Source organism: Telmatherina bonti (genome assembly GCF_933228915.1).
Source record: "Telmatherina bonti genome assembly, chromosome: 10".
In the NCBI taxonomy this organism is placed as follows: domain Eukaryota; kingdom Metazoa; phylum Chordata; class Actinopteri; order Atheriniformes; family Telmatherinidae; genus Telmatherina; species Telmatherina bonti.
The window spans coordinates 16,327,521-16,343,215 of NC_136628.1; the positions used below are offsets into that span (position 1 = coordinate 16,327,521).

At 38.8% G+C, this 15,695-nt stretch overlaps 1 protein-coding gene across 3 annotated transcripts in view; it reads left to right on the forward strand.

Annotated features, from left to right (window-relative positions):
* Window positions 1-15,695, forward strand: part of gabrg2 (gamma-aminobutyric acid type A receptor subunit gamma2) — a gene marked incomplete at its 3' end in the record, with an annotated part of 48,399 nt that overhangs the window by 10,440 nt on the left and 22,264 nt on the right. For all 3 annotated transcript variants that reach the window (XM_079248095.1, XM_079248096.1, XM_079248097.1), the window contains 4 exons: window positions 2,411-2,478; window positions 4,531-4,751; window positions 8,536-8,618; window positions 10,746-10,883. In XM_079248095.1, coding sequence (XP_079104221.1) covers window positions 2,411-2,478; window positions 4,531-4,751; window positions 8,536-8,618; window positions 10,746-10,883 — 510 coding nt within the window. The remainder of the gene's footprint in view (window positions 1-2,410; window positions 2,479-4,530; window positions 4,752-8,535; window positions 8,619-10,745; window positions 10,884-15,695) is intronic.

A 15,695-nucleotide genomic window follows, 5' to 3' on the forward strand; every position in this document is an offset into this window, starting at 1 on the left:
GCAACACTGCTGTATATCATAAATTGTTCACACTAGTCGACATTGATTGCTCTTCCATGTACTATAAAGCATGCAGACTATTGCAGCACACTTCCTAAAGGGCATCAGTTTTATACTTGAGACTTTAGAGACGATGCCCCAATGCTATGAGCTGATTAGCGGCTAAGATCTTCTTTGTGGTGCAGCTTCAACTAAGTGAGCCACTGCATAGCTGGGCGGCTGGCTGCCACCGCCTTAACCGTCATCTTCAAATGGGCTATGATCTTGCTCTCACAGCGTTGGTCTTCCCAGTTGCTACCAAAGTTACAGATCCTCACAGGGGATGTAATTAGCTGGCTATACTGTCATGTGAGCCAGCAACCAACCAACCAAGCAACCATACCCTGGCAGAGTAAAGTTTCTCCTCCACCCCGCCGAGTGCTGCGGATTCAGATTAACCGCTGATTGTGCCACTGCCTCGCTTTGAAGTCCATTGTGATGCTCATTTAATTTTAATGTCCCTGGAGTGTGCTGGTCATGTGAAAGCTTGTGGCAAATCTGGAAGAGAGGAATACTGGGAGCAGACTTTCATTGCATCGATCAAGATTATTTTAACTTTAAAAAAAAAAAAAAAAAGAAATTAGTATAATTAGCATAAAGTGCCATGAAGGTCAGAGTCGATGAATTCATTCCATCAGCCTTTTATCGTGATGAAGTGGGCATCGTTGCATGAACCACAGTGTCTCAGAGAGCAAGTCTGAAGCTGTACCATCTGTTCACAACTACCTTTGGAAATTGTTTTTTTCCAGGCCCTTCTTTTTGTTTCATGAGATACATCCATGTTCCGCTTGGTGGATGAAAATAGGATGGATTTTGTCATCTTGATTACATGTCTATGTGCTGTTGGGAATGAAGGAGGTCTATTTACGTACATAATTTGGCCAAAACTAACATTTATTTACTCATTTATTTATGATTAGAACAAAACAAAAGACTGAGTGTAAAGCATGAAGAGCTCTGTATATTTGTATTTCTGTGTGTGGATGTGTTTGTTTATGCATAAGCAAGCGATGTCTGGGGGGGTACAACCAACATATATGTTCTGTAGTGAGTGACATAAAAAATGGATGCAAACCTGTACACACCCCCTCTGTTTATGAGTTGCTTTAGCTCCCACATGAAGCAATGAGGATGGTTGAAACTTGCTCTGACTCTCTTCTTAGACTCAACATCCTGTCTGAGGATTTGTGCTCTACTCAACCTCCATCTTTCTCTCTGCTTCCTTTCTTTTTTCAAAGCTTTTGCTTGTGAACATATGTATACGTTTTTGCATGCAAATTTCTTGGATTGAGCAAAACTGTGGCTTTTAATATATATGGAACGAGTTCAAAGTGAAGGATGGAATCTGAATCTGTATTTTTAGTTTTTACCTCCATACAGAGAATCTTGAGATACAGTTTAGGTCTCACTTTCAGTTTTGGCTCAAGCTATTTTGGAGTTTTCAGACTGACACCTACGCAGGTTGTTTTTTTTTGTTTTTTTTTTTTTTGTTTTTTTTTGGCAAGTTTACCTTCAAAAATTTTGAAGATATTTTTTCTTCCAAGACAGCACATTGCTTCGTGTTGGTTGGAGAAGCTTCAGTATCGATGCTGGCCGTGTAATATGCCTGCAGTGACTGATCTGATAGCCATGTACTGAACATTTGTATTAACATTCTCCAAAACGAAACAATAAACACAGACATCCATCATCCAGCTGCATTCCTCATTTACTCTTAACCTGTATGATATTTCAACCATAGCTTATTTACATGCCGCTCTATATGTATCATTCACTGAAAGTAATTATTGACAGAATCACCAATAGGTTCATTGTGGAACACAGTGGTATTTGGTAGATGCAGCCTGGCAACAAAAAACAGACTCACTTTGTGGTTTTTCAGTTTTCCAGACAAATGTGAAGGTTTGGCTTTATTAGCATTCTTTGCATTCATTAGCGTTAGAATTAGTCAAATTGTATTTATGCATATATAATATGTAGTAAATGACCATTATATGTTTATTATCAAGTAACAGGCTGTTCATTAGATTTAATATCTTTCTTTTAATTTATTTTAACTCACCTTTGAAGGAATTTCAATTACATCCTTTTAAGGGAATTTTATGGCAGATTTTCCTGTTTATAAGAAACTTGGAATGCTTCATGTGACCTATACTGGGACATCTATTGTGTTATTGTATTTTGCATTACACATTTACCAAATTCCTCATTTCCTGAACCCAGCAGCTATCTGTTCACAAAGTTACCCTCTACATCGCAGAGGAACTAGCATAAAGAAACATCCAGCTGCTTGAAATATGCTGTCTGCATATAAAAGACATTTCTTCTCTCAGTTCTTTATTTTTTTTTGTTTGTGTGTGTTTCTTTGCAGTGAAACCAACGGTGATCCACACAGACATGTTTGTCAACAGCATCGGCCCAGTCAATGCCATCAATATGGTAGGTGATACTGGAAAATGAATCCAGTGTGTCATCATCGCTGTAATCATAAACCTCCCTGAGCCTGCATTTCTCAATGTTCACCGCAGGAGCTTTAGACTGGATTTCAACTGGTTTGGAGCTCTGATTGTTGTTCCAGTTTAATAAAAACCTCAGTGTTGACTGCACTCTTCTTTTTGTTTTTTTTGTTTTTTTTGTTGTTTTTTTTTAGTATTGTTTGTGTATTATTTTCTTTTTAAATAGGAATAACAGTAAAATCTTGTTTCTCCTTAACCTTTCCCACACCTTTTATTCTCATACAGTTCCACCTCACTTCCCGCTAATGTGTGAATGAAAACTGCTGATCTGTTATATTCCAAAATATAAGTCATATATTAAGTATATATATAATTTTAATGATAAAAAAGAAGAAGAATATTTGTTGATAGGTGAAAAAACCTGACCTCGACGCTGGTCATTTTGGGTAATAAAAACTCTACACAGCCTCATGCAGAGGTGGCAAAATGAAACCGAAGGCTTGTTGCAAATCTGCTTTGTTTATTTATTGATTCATATTTTGTGTACCCTTGCTGAGAACCAGCATCCATTGTTATTCTGCGGGGCATTCTTCTCTACATGGCAATGATGTTCCGTTTCACTTAGTCTTAGCTAAAACACCCACTCTCTCAGCAAGTGCAGTCAGAGGCATTGATGGGATCGGTTAGAAAATGTGTGTTTGTGCTCATATTAGAGAATTGTGTGTTTGACAGGGGCTTTATGCTGACATGAAAGGTCGACCGGTGGCTTCGCATTTGTATGTAGCGCCTGCAGTTTGGACAACTGTGTTCACACTGTGACATGACAAATGTGGTGAGCTTGGTAGCTTTCCTCAGGAGCGGAGAGTAGACGGATGGCGTGTGGGTGTGCATCCACTGTAATCACGCATGCAATTCTGATTCCTTAATTACGATTTAGGAATCTCTGAGATACGGGAGCACTGCAGCTTGTATGTAAAAGAGAGAGAAAAGGGATGGAGCAGACTCAGAGAGAAGGAAGTCAATGTTTGATGGATAAAAAAGAAGAATTAATTGATGGATGGATGTTTCCTCTGCTCATTGGGGGCACATAAAGACACTGGTATTTGAGCATTCTGTCTTCATTGGATCAATACTGTCTGTCCATTCTGACAGAAACAAAAAATGGGAATTTTGACTGGTGACAATGTTTCAATCTTGTTTGGAAGTCTTTGGCACAGATTTGGAGTTCATTGTTGGGCTAAGCTTTGCCAGGAATTTAATGCCTATATGCCCTCTTGCACAGAAATCCCCATATCTCTCTCTCTCCCTCTCTCTCTCTCTCCCTCTCTCTCTCTCTCTCTCTCTCGCTGACGTACATCCCTTTGAACCGCAGGGCTCAACCAGTTCAAATAACAAAATAAATAACAAAGCTCCCTCTGTTTCACTGCCTCCCCTTTCCCTCTCTTATTAGACCACATCTCACATTTGTGTCTCAGCTCTCCAACTCTGCCTGTGCCTCTGTCTCCCCCAGGCCTATACCGTGTATGTTTCCACTGTGCTTTCACCAGGACTGAATAGGAGACAAAGCTCAGGACAAATTGCTGCCAAAGCAGCAGGTTATGAAGTTTGGTAATGCTTCAGTCAAACAATGAGAGATATTAATTGCCCCATTGAACATTTAATTTTCAGGTTCAGGGCGTCAAGATGGTCTTTTTCGAGAGTGGTTATCCAGGGACAAAAAGGCTTCTCGGCCTGAAAAGACACCATCTTGTCTAAATAAAAGGTGCTTGCAAATGTGTTCCAGCATTGTTCCCACTGGCATAGAGGAGTTCTCCACAGACAGAAAGCAGAGGAGTGCTTTTTGAGCTCTTGTTTTGATTTGGTTGTAGTGCATCGCTGAGCTAAAAGTGTATAATTCTGACAGGTCGGGAGGCAGGCGGTACAAGTACGATGGTTATGCCCCGACAAGACTTATATCTTGTATAATACTTGTAAGATGAACCTTTTTAATCTGTACTAATAGAGTTTTAAGTGAAACCTGTGTTTATGTTGCCAGGAATACACCATCGACATCTTCTTTGCTCAGACCTGGTATGACAGGAGGTTAAAGTTTAACAGCACAATGAAGGTTCTTCGCCTCAACAGCAATATGGTTGGGAAGATCTGGATCCCAGACACCTTTTTTCGCAATTCAAAGAAGGCCGATGCCCACTGGATCACCACACCCAATCGCATGCTCAGGATCTGGAATGATGGACGGATACTTTACACCCTCAGGTAAGACATCAGCGTTTCATTAGGCAATATGATCAGTAAATTTTCATACTCACTTATCACTCAACTAAAACGTAGAGCATGTTTAAAACATCTGGCCTGAGCAAGGCAGGAAATGCTTATTAGATGGAATAAAAAAATGCTGTAATGTTAAGGACTGAAGGCTAAAGAACACATGATAAAAGCCTCACCATGTGCTCGCACACGTCTGCTTCTACAAGTTCACTTTAAATTACAAGTTTGGTTAAAATTTCAATTAAATAGGAAACAAATAGTGGTTTTCAAACACCTGGCCCAAAGTTTTGAATTACCATAATGCATTTACGGATTGGCCGGGCTCTTTACTTTTTTTTTTTTCAAACACACTTTAGTGTTTGTCGGGTGGTAGTGGACCAGGAGGTTGAGCCGGGTGTCCACTGGCTACAAAACCATGTAAATATGGCTTTTAGAGGAGGTGATCCACTGTGGATCCCTTGAGAAGGGGACAGAGCCGAAAAAGAAGACTTTAGTGCTTCATAATCACAAGAGATCTTTTAAGACAAACTTTTAAAACAAAATACAATGTTTTTTTCTTATTTCTTTACTTGTTTGTATTTATTCATTACTACATTAACTTACAGAACTTAGGCTTGGAGGTGTGTTGGAAATAAGGTATAGTCAAGTGGGTTTAGAAATATTGCTTATCATGCATCTTTATTGCTTCTACTGTTTCTGTTCTTCTGAGGCTTAAACTGTGCTATATTCATTTGATGAAGCAGGCAGAGTCTCTCATTGACTTAATGGAAAAAACCATCATAAAATAAAGGAAACATCAAAGCGCCCTGGCATCAAGCTGTAATTTGGGTCTGCAGAACAGAAATTACTAATTTCTTAAAATATTGTACAATAAAAAAAGCAAAAAAAGAAAAGTGAAAAATATTCCTGTCACAGGCTGTTCACGTTCACATCCTTGCCGTCATATTTATCAAGAAAATTCTCATTTAGTTTTGACTGCATTCATTAAATGAAGCATCAATTGGAACATTTTGCTCCAAGAGAATCACTGAACTGAAATATCTCCCGTTTTTGGGAAAAGGTGGTCGAGTGTTTCTCATGCTAAAGGACACCGAAGGCATTGAAGCTTCATTCATCGGTATTCAGTCAGCTCTTATCATGGCTGCTCCTTGCATACTTCTGGGTAATTTCACCCACTAGGGAACCTTTCTAAGAAAGAATGAGTATTTGACCAGACCCCAGGTTTTTCTTTGTTCTGCACCAGATTATCGTTTCCATGTGAACTGTTTGTCTTGTCAAGGTAAGCTCAGCTGGCGCCACATTCAGCTCTGGGAGTATGACTTCTGTTTCTGCTTTAGTCGCTGCAGGGTCTTTTGTTTGGTTAAATAAAGTGTTATTTCTTCTATATATTCCTCTTTAGTTTTAGTTTTAGTTTGGATCCATTTTCTAAGATGGAACTGGTCAAATTAAAAATACCTTTACGGTGCTGGTTGATGCTTCCAGTGGTGGTGTTAGTGGTAAAGATTATTTTCTTTGTTTTAGCTGTTTACAACATCTCTTTATTTGCTTTATTAATGAATGGAAACATCTCTATGTAAATGGGAACCATATGAACACAGAAATTCATCAGCTGAAAGCTAAAAAGTATTTTTGAACGGTATTGAGATCTAATGATGGGTCCACATTGTTATTGTGTCACTTATTTTTCTCCAAACAACATATTCTGTTTCACTAACCAAGCATCTTAAAAAAAATCCCACCCAAATATTTATTATATCCTATATTTAATAAGACTCGCAAACCGCAATTATATAATTAACCAATGTTAACAGATTAACATGAAAATGTCCCAAAATTTTGGATCTTTCACATTTGGATGGAATAAATGTCTTTGTTTCTTAAATGTAATGTCATTTTTCTAATTTAGTTCTTTTTACTTGCTTAATAAAAAACTGTTTTAGCATCTGCTAGCATATCAGATAGTAATGCTATGTAGTGAATCCCTCTGGAAATGACTGCAGTAACTGCAGGTTTTCACTCACCTACAGCGTGGTGCAACATCAAAGGTCCACATGCTAATTACCACCGAGGGTGCTGCAGTGAGGTCCCACAAAATCATGCACAGTTCACTCCTTCAGACAAACACACAGCTACTGAACACCACACACACAGGCTGTCAGACTAACGGCAACACCTTGCAGGTGAAAAAGAGATTAGTTAGATTGTTTTCTCTCTTTGCCACCTGCTATCAAGACAGCTGGATGATAATTCTCTGTGCCACTTTTTGGGGCTGATATACCTGCTACTTCACTCAATGGGAAAGGCCTTAAATGGATTGCTTTAGTAAACATTTAAACACACTTTTTTTTTTTTTTTTGATGAATTCAGAGGTCGGAAGGGTCTAATCTTTTGTTCGCTAACCTTTACTTGCTAAAGACAAAACAACAGAGGGATGTTATATCATTTCTAAGTCCTTGATTAGGTCAACAGAGACTTGTAATTCCAACGCTCCCAATCAGCTTTCCTTCTGATGACCCCCCGCCCCGCTCCTCCATCAGGCTATCTCTTAACAATGTGTTTGTGATTTATTCATGTTACTGATTGTCTTGAACATCAGCTGTAAATTGTTATGCATCAACATAACTCAAACTACATTTCCTTGTGCCATTTTTGCATGCTCTGATTTATTTTTTATACCCAATCAAATCAATTCAAATTTCACTTATATAGCACTTTTCATATATTAACCCTCTAATTCATGAAATATTAAAAAACAACCACATCTTTTTCACATGCAATATTTTACTTCTACAGAAATGTATACGGACACTATTATTTGACTTTTTATTGATTTTATTTATTTGATCTATTTTATAGAAATATTTATAAAATAGTAAATTGTCGTGTTTGTATTCCAGAAATATTCTGTAAAAACTGACTTCTATAATTTTCTTGTCCCGTTTATCACTGAGGTAAAGTTGGTGATTACAAATGCTTGTATATATTAAATTTTATAGAATATTTGTTTATTGATTAGTGAGTGGCAATGTGTTGGGTTACTCTTGGGTTACTCACATTCAATTATGAATGTGCTGGGAAAATAAAGCTGTTAAATAGGTGTCCACTGTAGTAGTCCACAACCCCTTGATAAGATATCAATATTATATCAGCTTTAAAATGAATGGAAGCCCAGTGACAACATTGACTACATAAGTAATGGTGTAGTGTGTCTGACTGAAAGCGTTATGCGACGTGTGCCACTCGGCTCAAGATTAAGAGGGATATTAATTGTGCTTATTATCATGTTTGCACACCGTCATAAATACAGGAGACATTTTCAGTGACACCACAATATATCAACAGTATAATAAGAGAGAGAGAGGGAGAGAGAGAATTCTGCTGGACTCAGTCAAGCTGTGATGGATGTTCTCCTGAGCAGAAGACTACCCCTCCACTTCATTAATTTGTTAAGGAACTCGGAACTTAAGCACTGGTTAATTAGGATGGCCGCCGTGATTCCTGAGCACAATGATACATGACAATAGCAAGTCATGGATGGGTGAAGTCATTTAAGGTCATTCTCTCATTAAGTGGAAGTTTAATGACTTTCCTTGTGAACTTTCTGAAATGTAAAGACAAAAAAAAAAAAAAAAAGGGAAAAGTTTGCTTCTGTGAAAAAAAACATCCGTTTAGTCTGTTTTACTTTAGCGTTAGTGATAAGACTGGGGATTGTTAAGTTCTGTGACAGCGGTGTGTCTTTGTTTTAATGAAGGCAAACTTTGTGTCTCCGCAGGTTGACCATTGATGCTGAATGCCAGCTTAAACTGAACAACTTCCCAATGGATGAGCACTCCTGTCCCCTGGAGTTTTCTAGCTGTGAGTTTGGCCATATGCTTGTACCCTGCTCCCCCAACCCAACCCCCCCCCCCCCCCCCCCCCCCACACACACACACACACACACACACACACAAACACACACACACATACACATCCCATTCTTTTTCTTGCAAAAAGAACATTCACATTGCAAACACAGATACACAGTAAAATACTCACAATTATGCAGGAAATTATCACAATTATCCTATGGATATGCAGAGAAAAGCTATTCTACTATAGTTTTCCTGCATATTTGCATATATCCTGTACATTTATATAATAAACTATTATTATCAAGAAAACTATTTAGGGTTTTTCAAACAAGTTAAAAGCCATTGAGTTGGATGCATATATGCAGAAAATATGTTGTATATTTGGTGTAATAGTAAAAACGAATAAATAAATAAATACATAAAAAGCTAATACTTGATGCTGCTCATTTCTAGGCACTTGTGCTTTTTGTTTCCTGAAAATGGACTATATCATTTAGAGAGCTTTGTAATAAAAAAAAAAAAAAATAAAGAAAATGCAAATATCTGCCCGACTGTCCTATAGAGAAGATTTTAAAACATGTGCCTGCATTCATTGGAGGATTACAGTGTTTGCCTTTGCTAACTCAGCCAAAGGAGCTACTGATGTTTCTCTGCCTTTAAAAATATCATTCTAAAGGATATTTGTAAAAGTGGCCACATAATTCAGTCCTTCCATGGCAACAGTATACTGTATGGAAGGCAAGTTATTCTAATGAGCCTCCTATGGATATGCAGAGATGCATCATGGAATGTTCTCCAGGGAGAATGCTTCCTGAATAGCTCCAGAGCACAAGAAAGAGAAACCAAAGGGGGGTTTGCGAACCTAAAAATGGAACAGAAGCATTCATTTAAATTTGATGAGAGCCGCGAATGTTTTCAGAACTTGGAAAATTGCTTGATGTACAGTACATGAGCTCAGTCTCAGAAGTTGCAGCCGGAGCTGCGTGCCGCTATTTATCACGCGGCAAATTATCTTAGCACGTGCCGCCAAACCACAAAGCATTGGTGGAGGCAGCCTCTTCTGCAGCGGTTGAGATTGTAGTTGGGACGAGATGAAAACACACTGTTAGTGGAGAATTACGGACACACAAGGCACAGTTGTTTCAGCAGACAAAAAAAAAACAACACAAAAATCCCATTTTCACTGCTCATGATTAACAACGGCTTTGGTGTGAAAGTGAATTCATGACACTGAGTTTTAGTAGCATCACTGTTTGTGCTTTCCAGAGGACGACTGAATCTATAATATCTCTCGGATGCGTTAGGAGTGAGGGAGCAGATTGTCTGCATGGATTGGCCGTAATGGGGGGAAATGGGAAACACCTTTCATCCCCTGCTATACTGTAACCCACCATTACTGGCTCTCTGAGAGCACTTAAATGATAAAATGATTTAAATAAAAGTTTGCACAGAAGAAAGTTCACGTGCATTATTCAAGCAGCAGCTCATCAGTTGGAGTACACTGAAATCTGAAGAGCACTGTCGAAAGATCTCCACCGTCAGGCGATTACACCTGTGCTGGGGAACACTTAGTCGATTCAATGCCGTTACCAGAAAAGAGGATTATTGTAGCTGTGTGTGCTTTTTTTTTTTTTTTTTTTTTTTCCAAACCTTGGAAACCACACAGAAATTCAATACTCAGGAACATGATTTGATGATTACAAAGCAATCGCTTTTCTAAGTGAAGCAGTTCTAGACAAGTAAGTTTACTGGTGGGATTGTTCCAACCATTGAAGATGAAGGCTCTAAACTAATGAAGTTACTGGAATTCCAGTAATTTGTGGTTTTAGATGTCTCAGTAACTTTTGCTGTACATGGAGCTCAGTGGTTTTGAAACAACTTTTCTCCACACAGATGGAGCCAATGTTTCCCAGCTTGTTGTGCTGGAGTCTGTTATACCAACGTGCTTTCAGGCTGAATATGAGGATATGGATTACTCTAAAATGGATTCCAACTGAACTCTATGTTTTTCTTTTATGCTAAACACTGAGGTCTCAAATTCACTATTTTATAACAGAGATGTCGTTTAATAAGCACTTAAAAGATAGCTGTTGTCTTTCTGCTGACATTTTTACTGCTGTCTCTTCTTCAGATGGCTACCCCAGGGAGGAGATTGTGTACAAGTGGAAAAGGAGCTCGGTGGAAGTGGGAGACATTCGCTCGTGGAGGCTCTACCAGTTCTCCTTTGTGGGCCTGAGGAACACCTCTGAGGTTGTCAGTACTGTCTCAGGTAAGATAGTCGCCTATTCAGTTCCCATCAGAAGAACACTTACCGTCTTTATTCGCTAAGGATTGAATGAATTCATTTGAAAGGTTGCAGTTTCCATCCCAAGAGACTTTTATTTCTGTGGCCAGAGGCAGGCAGATGTACTGCTTAGCGCAGATAGATCTCTGCATTATGAAGCCCTAACACTGCATGCAAATGCATGCCAAACGCTGCTAAATTAAGTCAAAGACTCTCTCCATCTGACTGCTTCAAAACCTCTGCACATCCTCCAGGTTTATAGCTGAAGGATGGACTGATCTGTTCCTGTGGGTTGTATCAGGTTGACAAACAGAGACAAGATCCATTTTGTTTCTTATCCACTTTTAGCTCCCACTACCTTGCTTTTCTCGCCTACGCTTCTCTCCGGAATCCACTGTCTTTATTGGATGAATCTCTCATAATGCAGTGCCGGTTTAATGTATGAAATAACACAGAGCAGAAGAATGTGGGTCATCGCAACATTTTTATGGTTTGCTGGCTGGATCTCAGCCTTTCTGAGTGGTGCAAGTTTTGTCTTTTTTTTTTTTTTATAAATACATTGGAAATTGTTTGTTCACAGTTGTGGCCATGACATATAGGTGGGTAATGTATGTAATATTTCTCAAGGATCGTGCGTTCCTCACACTTGCCTGTGGAGTGAATATTAGAAACCCTGCTGCAGAGGTCAGCTGTGGCCAGAGAGAAGTTCACTCTCATTAGCTCATGTAAAGTAAATGTTCTGAAAATAAAATACACCCCTATCAGCACAACTTTTCAAACAGCTTGGCAAAGAATCTTGCAGTTTTAGCATTTATTTCCCCATGACCTTCAGGCTTAGGATTTAGCTTTTTGTAATTACTGCCCATAAATACATGATGGTAATATTGTTTTGTTTTTTTTTTCTTTTTTTCACAATAAAACACTTAAAATGTATATAAGATCACAAATATAACATTTCTATCCTTGCTACTGTAGTGACTTATTAATAGTTTTATTTAAGGCATGCTACTTCCTTCTCATAACGCTCTGTTTGTAGAGCTCAATAAGTTACTATTATTGTGAGTTCCTGATTTGAACAACAGCATTTAGTGCGTTCTATTTATTTAGATCAGTAAACAAAGTAAGCATAAGTTTTTTGGTGTTGATGGATAGTTGCCCTGTACATACTGTACATCACCTTAAAGTAGTTTTGGATGTCAGATGAAGGAGGACTACATAGGAAATGCGTAGGAGGTTGCACTTGATCCAAAAGAGTAGCAGCTATTCTGTAATGTCCCACATCTGAGTCACTGCAATGTATCATAGCTATGCATTCATACACAGCGTGTAAAGAGCATGCATGCTGCAAGACCTACTGCTTGAACTGCAAGTGGATACAGTAAAGGAAAAAATGGTAGTAATGTTTTCTTTTTATTCTTTGGTCAAAAACTATTTTCGGTTGACGGCATAAAAAAGGGAATGTGTGCAAGACGATGAGCGTTTGCTGAGAATTCGCCGGGTCCTCAGACTCTCTCTCCCTTTGATCTGGTTTGTTATTTCCACAAACCACCATCTGCTCTCTTGTCAGAGCAGAGAACCTTGACTGTGGCTGAGAGACCTCTTGTCTCATTTTGCAATCAGTTGGGGAACTGACCTGCTTCAAGATTTCGCGAACACAACATCTGTCTCAAAGAGCAGTCAGTCAGGGCATCATAACAACCATGACATGCTAAATACTCACCATGCGATGAGTAATGCTCTCCAAATTGCAGGAGCGCTTTATTTATGCTGTCTTTGTCGGGGCTGTCACAATGATAGCAAATTTGTAACAATGAGGAATTGATCTGCCAATCGCGGCAGATGGCGAGCGACCGTCACACTCGCAATGTTCACTCTTGTTCTTTTATTGCGATTCACTGTGCATGCACTGAATGCTAAACAAATGTTTAATAAAAACAGTTGCAGCAGAACCCGACAGTGGATATCAAGAGGAAAGAAGCATGCTCGATGAAACACGCTGGGGATCTGCGCCACCTTGTTTACTGCCGGTAGGGCACGGCAGAGGTGGATGGTTTCTGCCCTCCTGTTTCCAACCACCCATCCTCTGTCACCAGGACGCACACGTGCCTGTTCTTCTCTTAATTTCTCCCATTAGCCTCAGCAGCCTTTTCCCTTTCTATTTGAGGAGAATGTGACTCCATGTTGTCAGCTACCTTTCTAGTTCTTGCTGCCCTCACTGTAAGTATGCGATAGACTAGCACCTGTCCCGGGTGTACGCTGCCTCTAGCCTGCTAATCGTAGAGATCGGCTCCAGATTCCCTGAGACCCTATAGACAGCATAGAAAATGGATGGATCATATTGTAGATAGTGGTTGGAGTACAGAATAAAAAGCTAATCACTTACACTTTATTTTGCCTCTTTCCCCATTTTTAGCAACAAAGATACAGCTTATGCACAGTTTCTTGTGTAATAACAACATAAACACCCATCGTTTGAAATTGTTAAATATAACTGGGGACACATGCTGATAAATATGTTTCATATTTTCTTATGAATTCGTATTAAGTAATTTTTTTCATTAAATTAAAAAGAAAATAAGTGCAGGTGAGGGAAATATTACTGTCTCTGGGCTGGGTTGGTTAACCACATCTTACAAACGGCTGCTGGCTGTTCTACAACACCTTCTCCCATTTGTGGGTTTGTGATGTGGTAGGCTGACACATAATATCACCACCACAGAACATTTGTGGTCCTGTGTAGTATATTTTAGACATTAAAAGTTTTTTCTAATAAAATCTATCAAGCAGTCCTGAACAAGAGTCAGCATCTGATGAGCAGGATGTTTAAACATTGTGAATGTAGTGCAGGCCTCTTCAAATGGCGGCCCAGAACCAACTTCTATGTGGCCCAGCTGATGCAAAAGAATAAAGATAATAAGGAAGAACCTTCTGTCATTTCTTCGCTGATTAAGTAGCCTACAATCCTAAAGTTGTGCAGACCATGAATGCAATGCTTGGTTGCCTAGCAACATTAACCCCAGCACACGTAGTTGTGTTTTGAAGTTGTAAGAGTAGCGCTAGCTAGCATGTCGCTCTCTGTCCCAAAACACAAAATTGACAACAAGGAACTGCAGATTTAACCCCGCCTGGACTGATACGTATTTGTTTATTTTGCCGTCACATTTGAGCACCAAACCGATGTGTTTAATATGCAATGAGTGTGTGGCGGTGTGTAAAGATTATCATGTGAGGAGTAAAATAGACTCTGACTGGAATTTTTATTATTTTATTTTGTGCATTTTCCCTTGTCATGTGGAACTGAATTCAAAATAGAAAAATTAATAAACTACTTATTTTTCAAAATGTAAATGTGTCTTTTTTAATTTATTTATTTTTACTGATTTATTTTCCCTTACTTTATATACTGGCTCTGATCATTTTTTTGTATTAGAAAATCTGGCCCATCTGAATATCTAAGTGAGTAGCCCTGGTATAGCAGATTCCTAACAGCTAAGTGGATACATAAGCGTGTCTTTTCTCTGCCCGGGTTGTGCTTTGGTTTTAGCTATTCTTAGAAAAACATAATTTTATATTTGATTTTGAGCACTGTGTTGATATAATGAGTTTAAAGTGACATTGTGTAACATTTACATCCGCCTGACGTCGGAATTGTCGCTACAATTCTAACGCATGCACATTCTGGCACCTCACTTCTGAAAAACAGGCATCGTAACAATTGTAGCCACCGTGTATCAAAAAGCCTCGGCAACACCAAGAAACAAAAATATATATATTATGCCTATGGTAAACACAACCAAATGAATAACGTTTCTTTAGGCCAATTTAGGCAGCGCATTTGACATACTTGTCGAGAAGAAGTTGGCAACTTCGGCAACCCTTTTAAAACCCTTCTGCAGCTCCTTCCACCTGGTGAAAGCTAGTTTGATGTTGATCCTTGTTTTTTGTATTTCCAGGTCACACTGCCCTTTAAAAGTCCTTTTGCGCTTTCTCGGTGATGGCGAACAGGACTCCCATGCTGCTGCATATCTGTGGTCCTCCATCTTTTTAATAAAGATTTTTACATGATTTTCCCCGCTGACGGCAAGCCGTTGGTTCTAGCAGCTTTAGGCGTTTTAACAAACGGCCAATTCACTGATAATTTTCAGCCCAGTAAAATGCCTAATTTAGGTCATTGAAAAAAATAATTTGATCTAAAGTTTATAACGCAGTTCTTGGATTAACTAAACAAGTGGAACGCATCTGAAACTTTATAACAAGAATTGGCGATTCTTTATTCCGCCGTTGGGGCCGTTTGTCCCTTCCCGGAGGCTGTATAATTTCACCATTGCAGACTGTCATGGCGCACCCTGCTGTCTTACCCGTTGAATGGAGAAACAAATCTAAAATATTTCGTTTTACGTGAATGTGTCAGGCTGCTAATGGAGGTCATAATACACCAAAGATAACGCACATATAAATACATAATTCAATTTTGGTCAGTTAACAACAAAAAATCTTACACAATGTCCCTTTAAATAAGTAAAATGTGCCAACAGAGGGACAGCCCTGGTCCAGACAGTGACAGCTGACTTAAATAGCAGGAACCATTTTGTTAGACAAGCCATCTCTCTCAGGCTCAACGTGTCACAGCACTCCTTTTTTACACCAAAGCAATGTTTTCTGTGAGTATCATCGAGTTTAAATTAAGGAAAAAGATTTTTACAAGCTATGCATGTAAAAAAAAAAAAAAAAAAAAATTTCAAACTGGATAATGTAATAAATAAAAAAGCATGGGAAAAAACACAATATGCTTTTGTT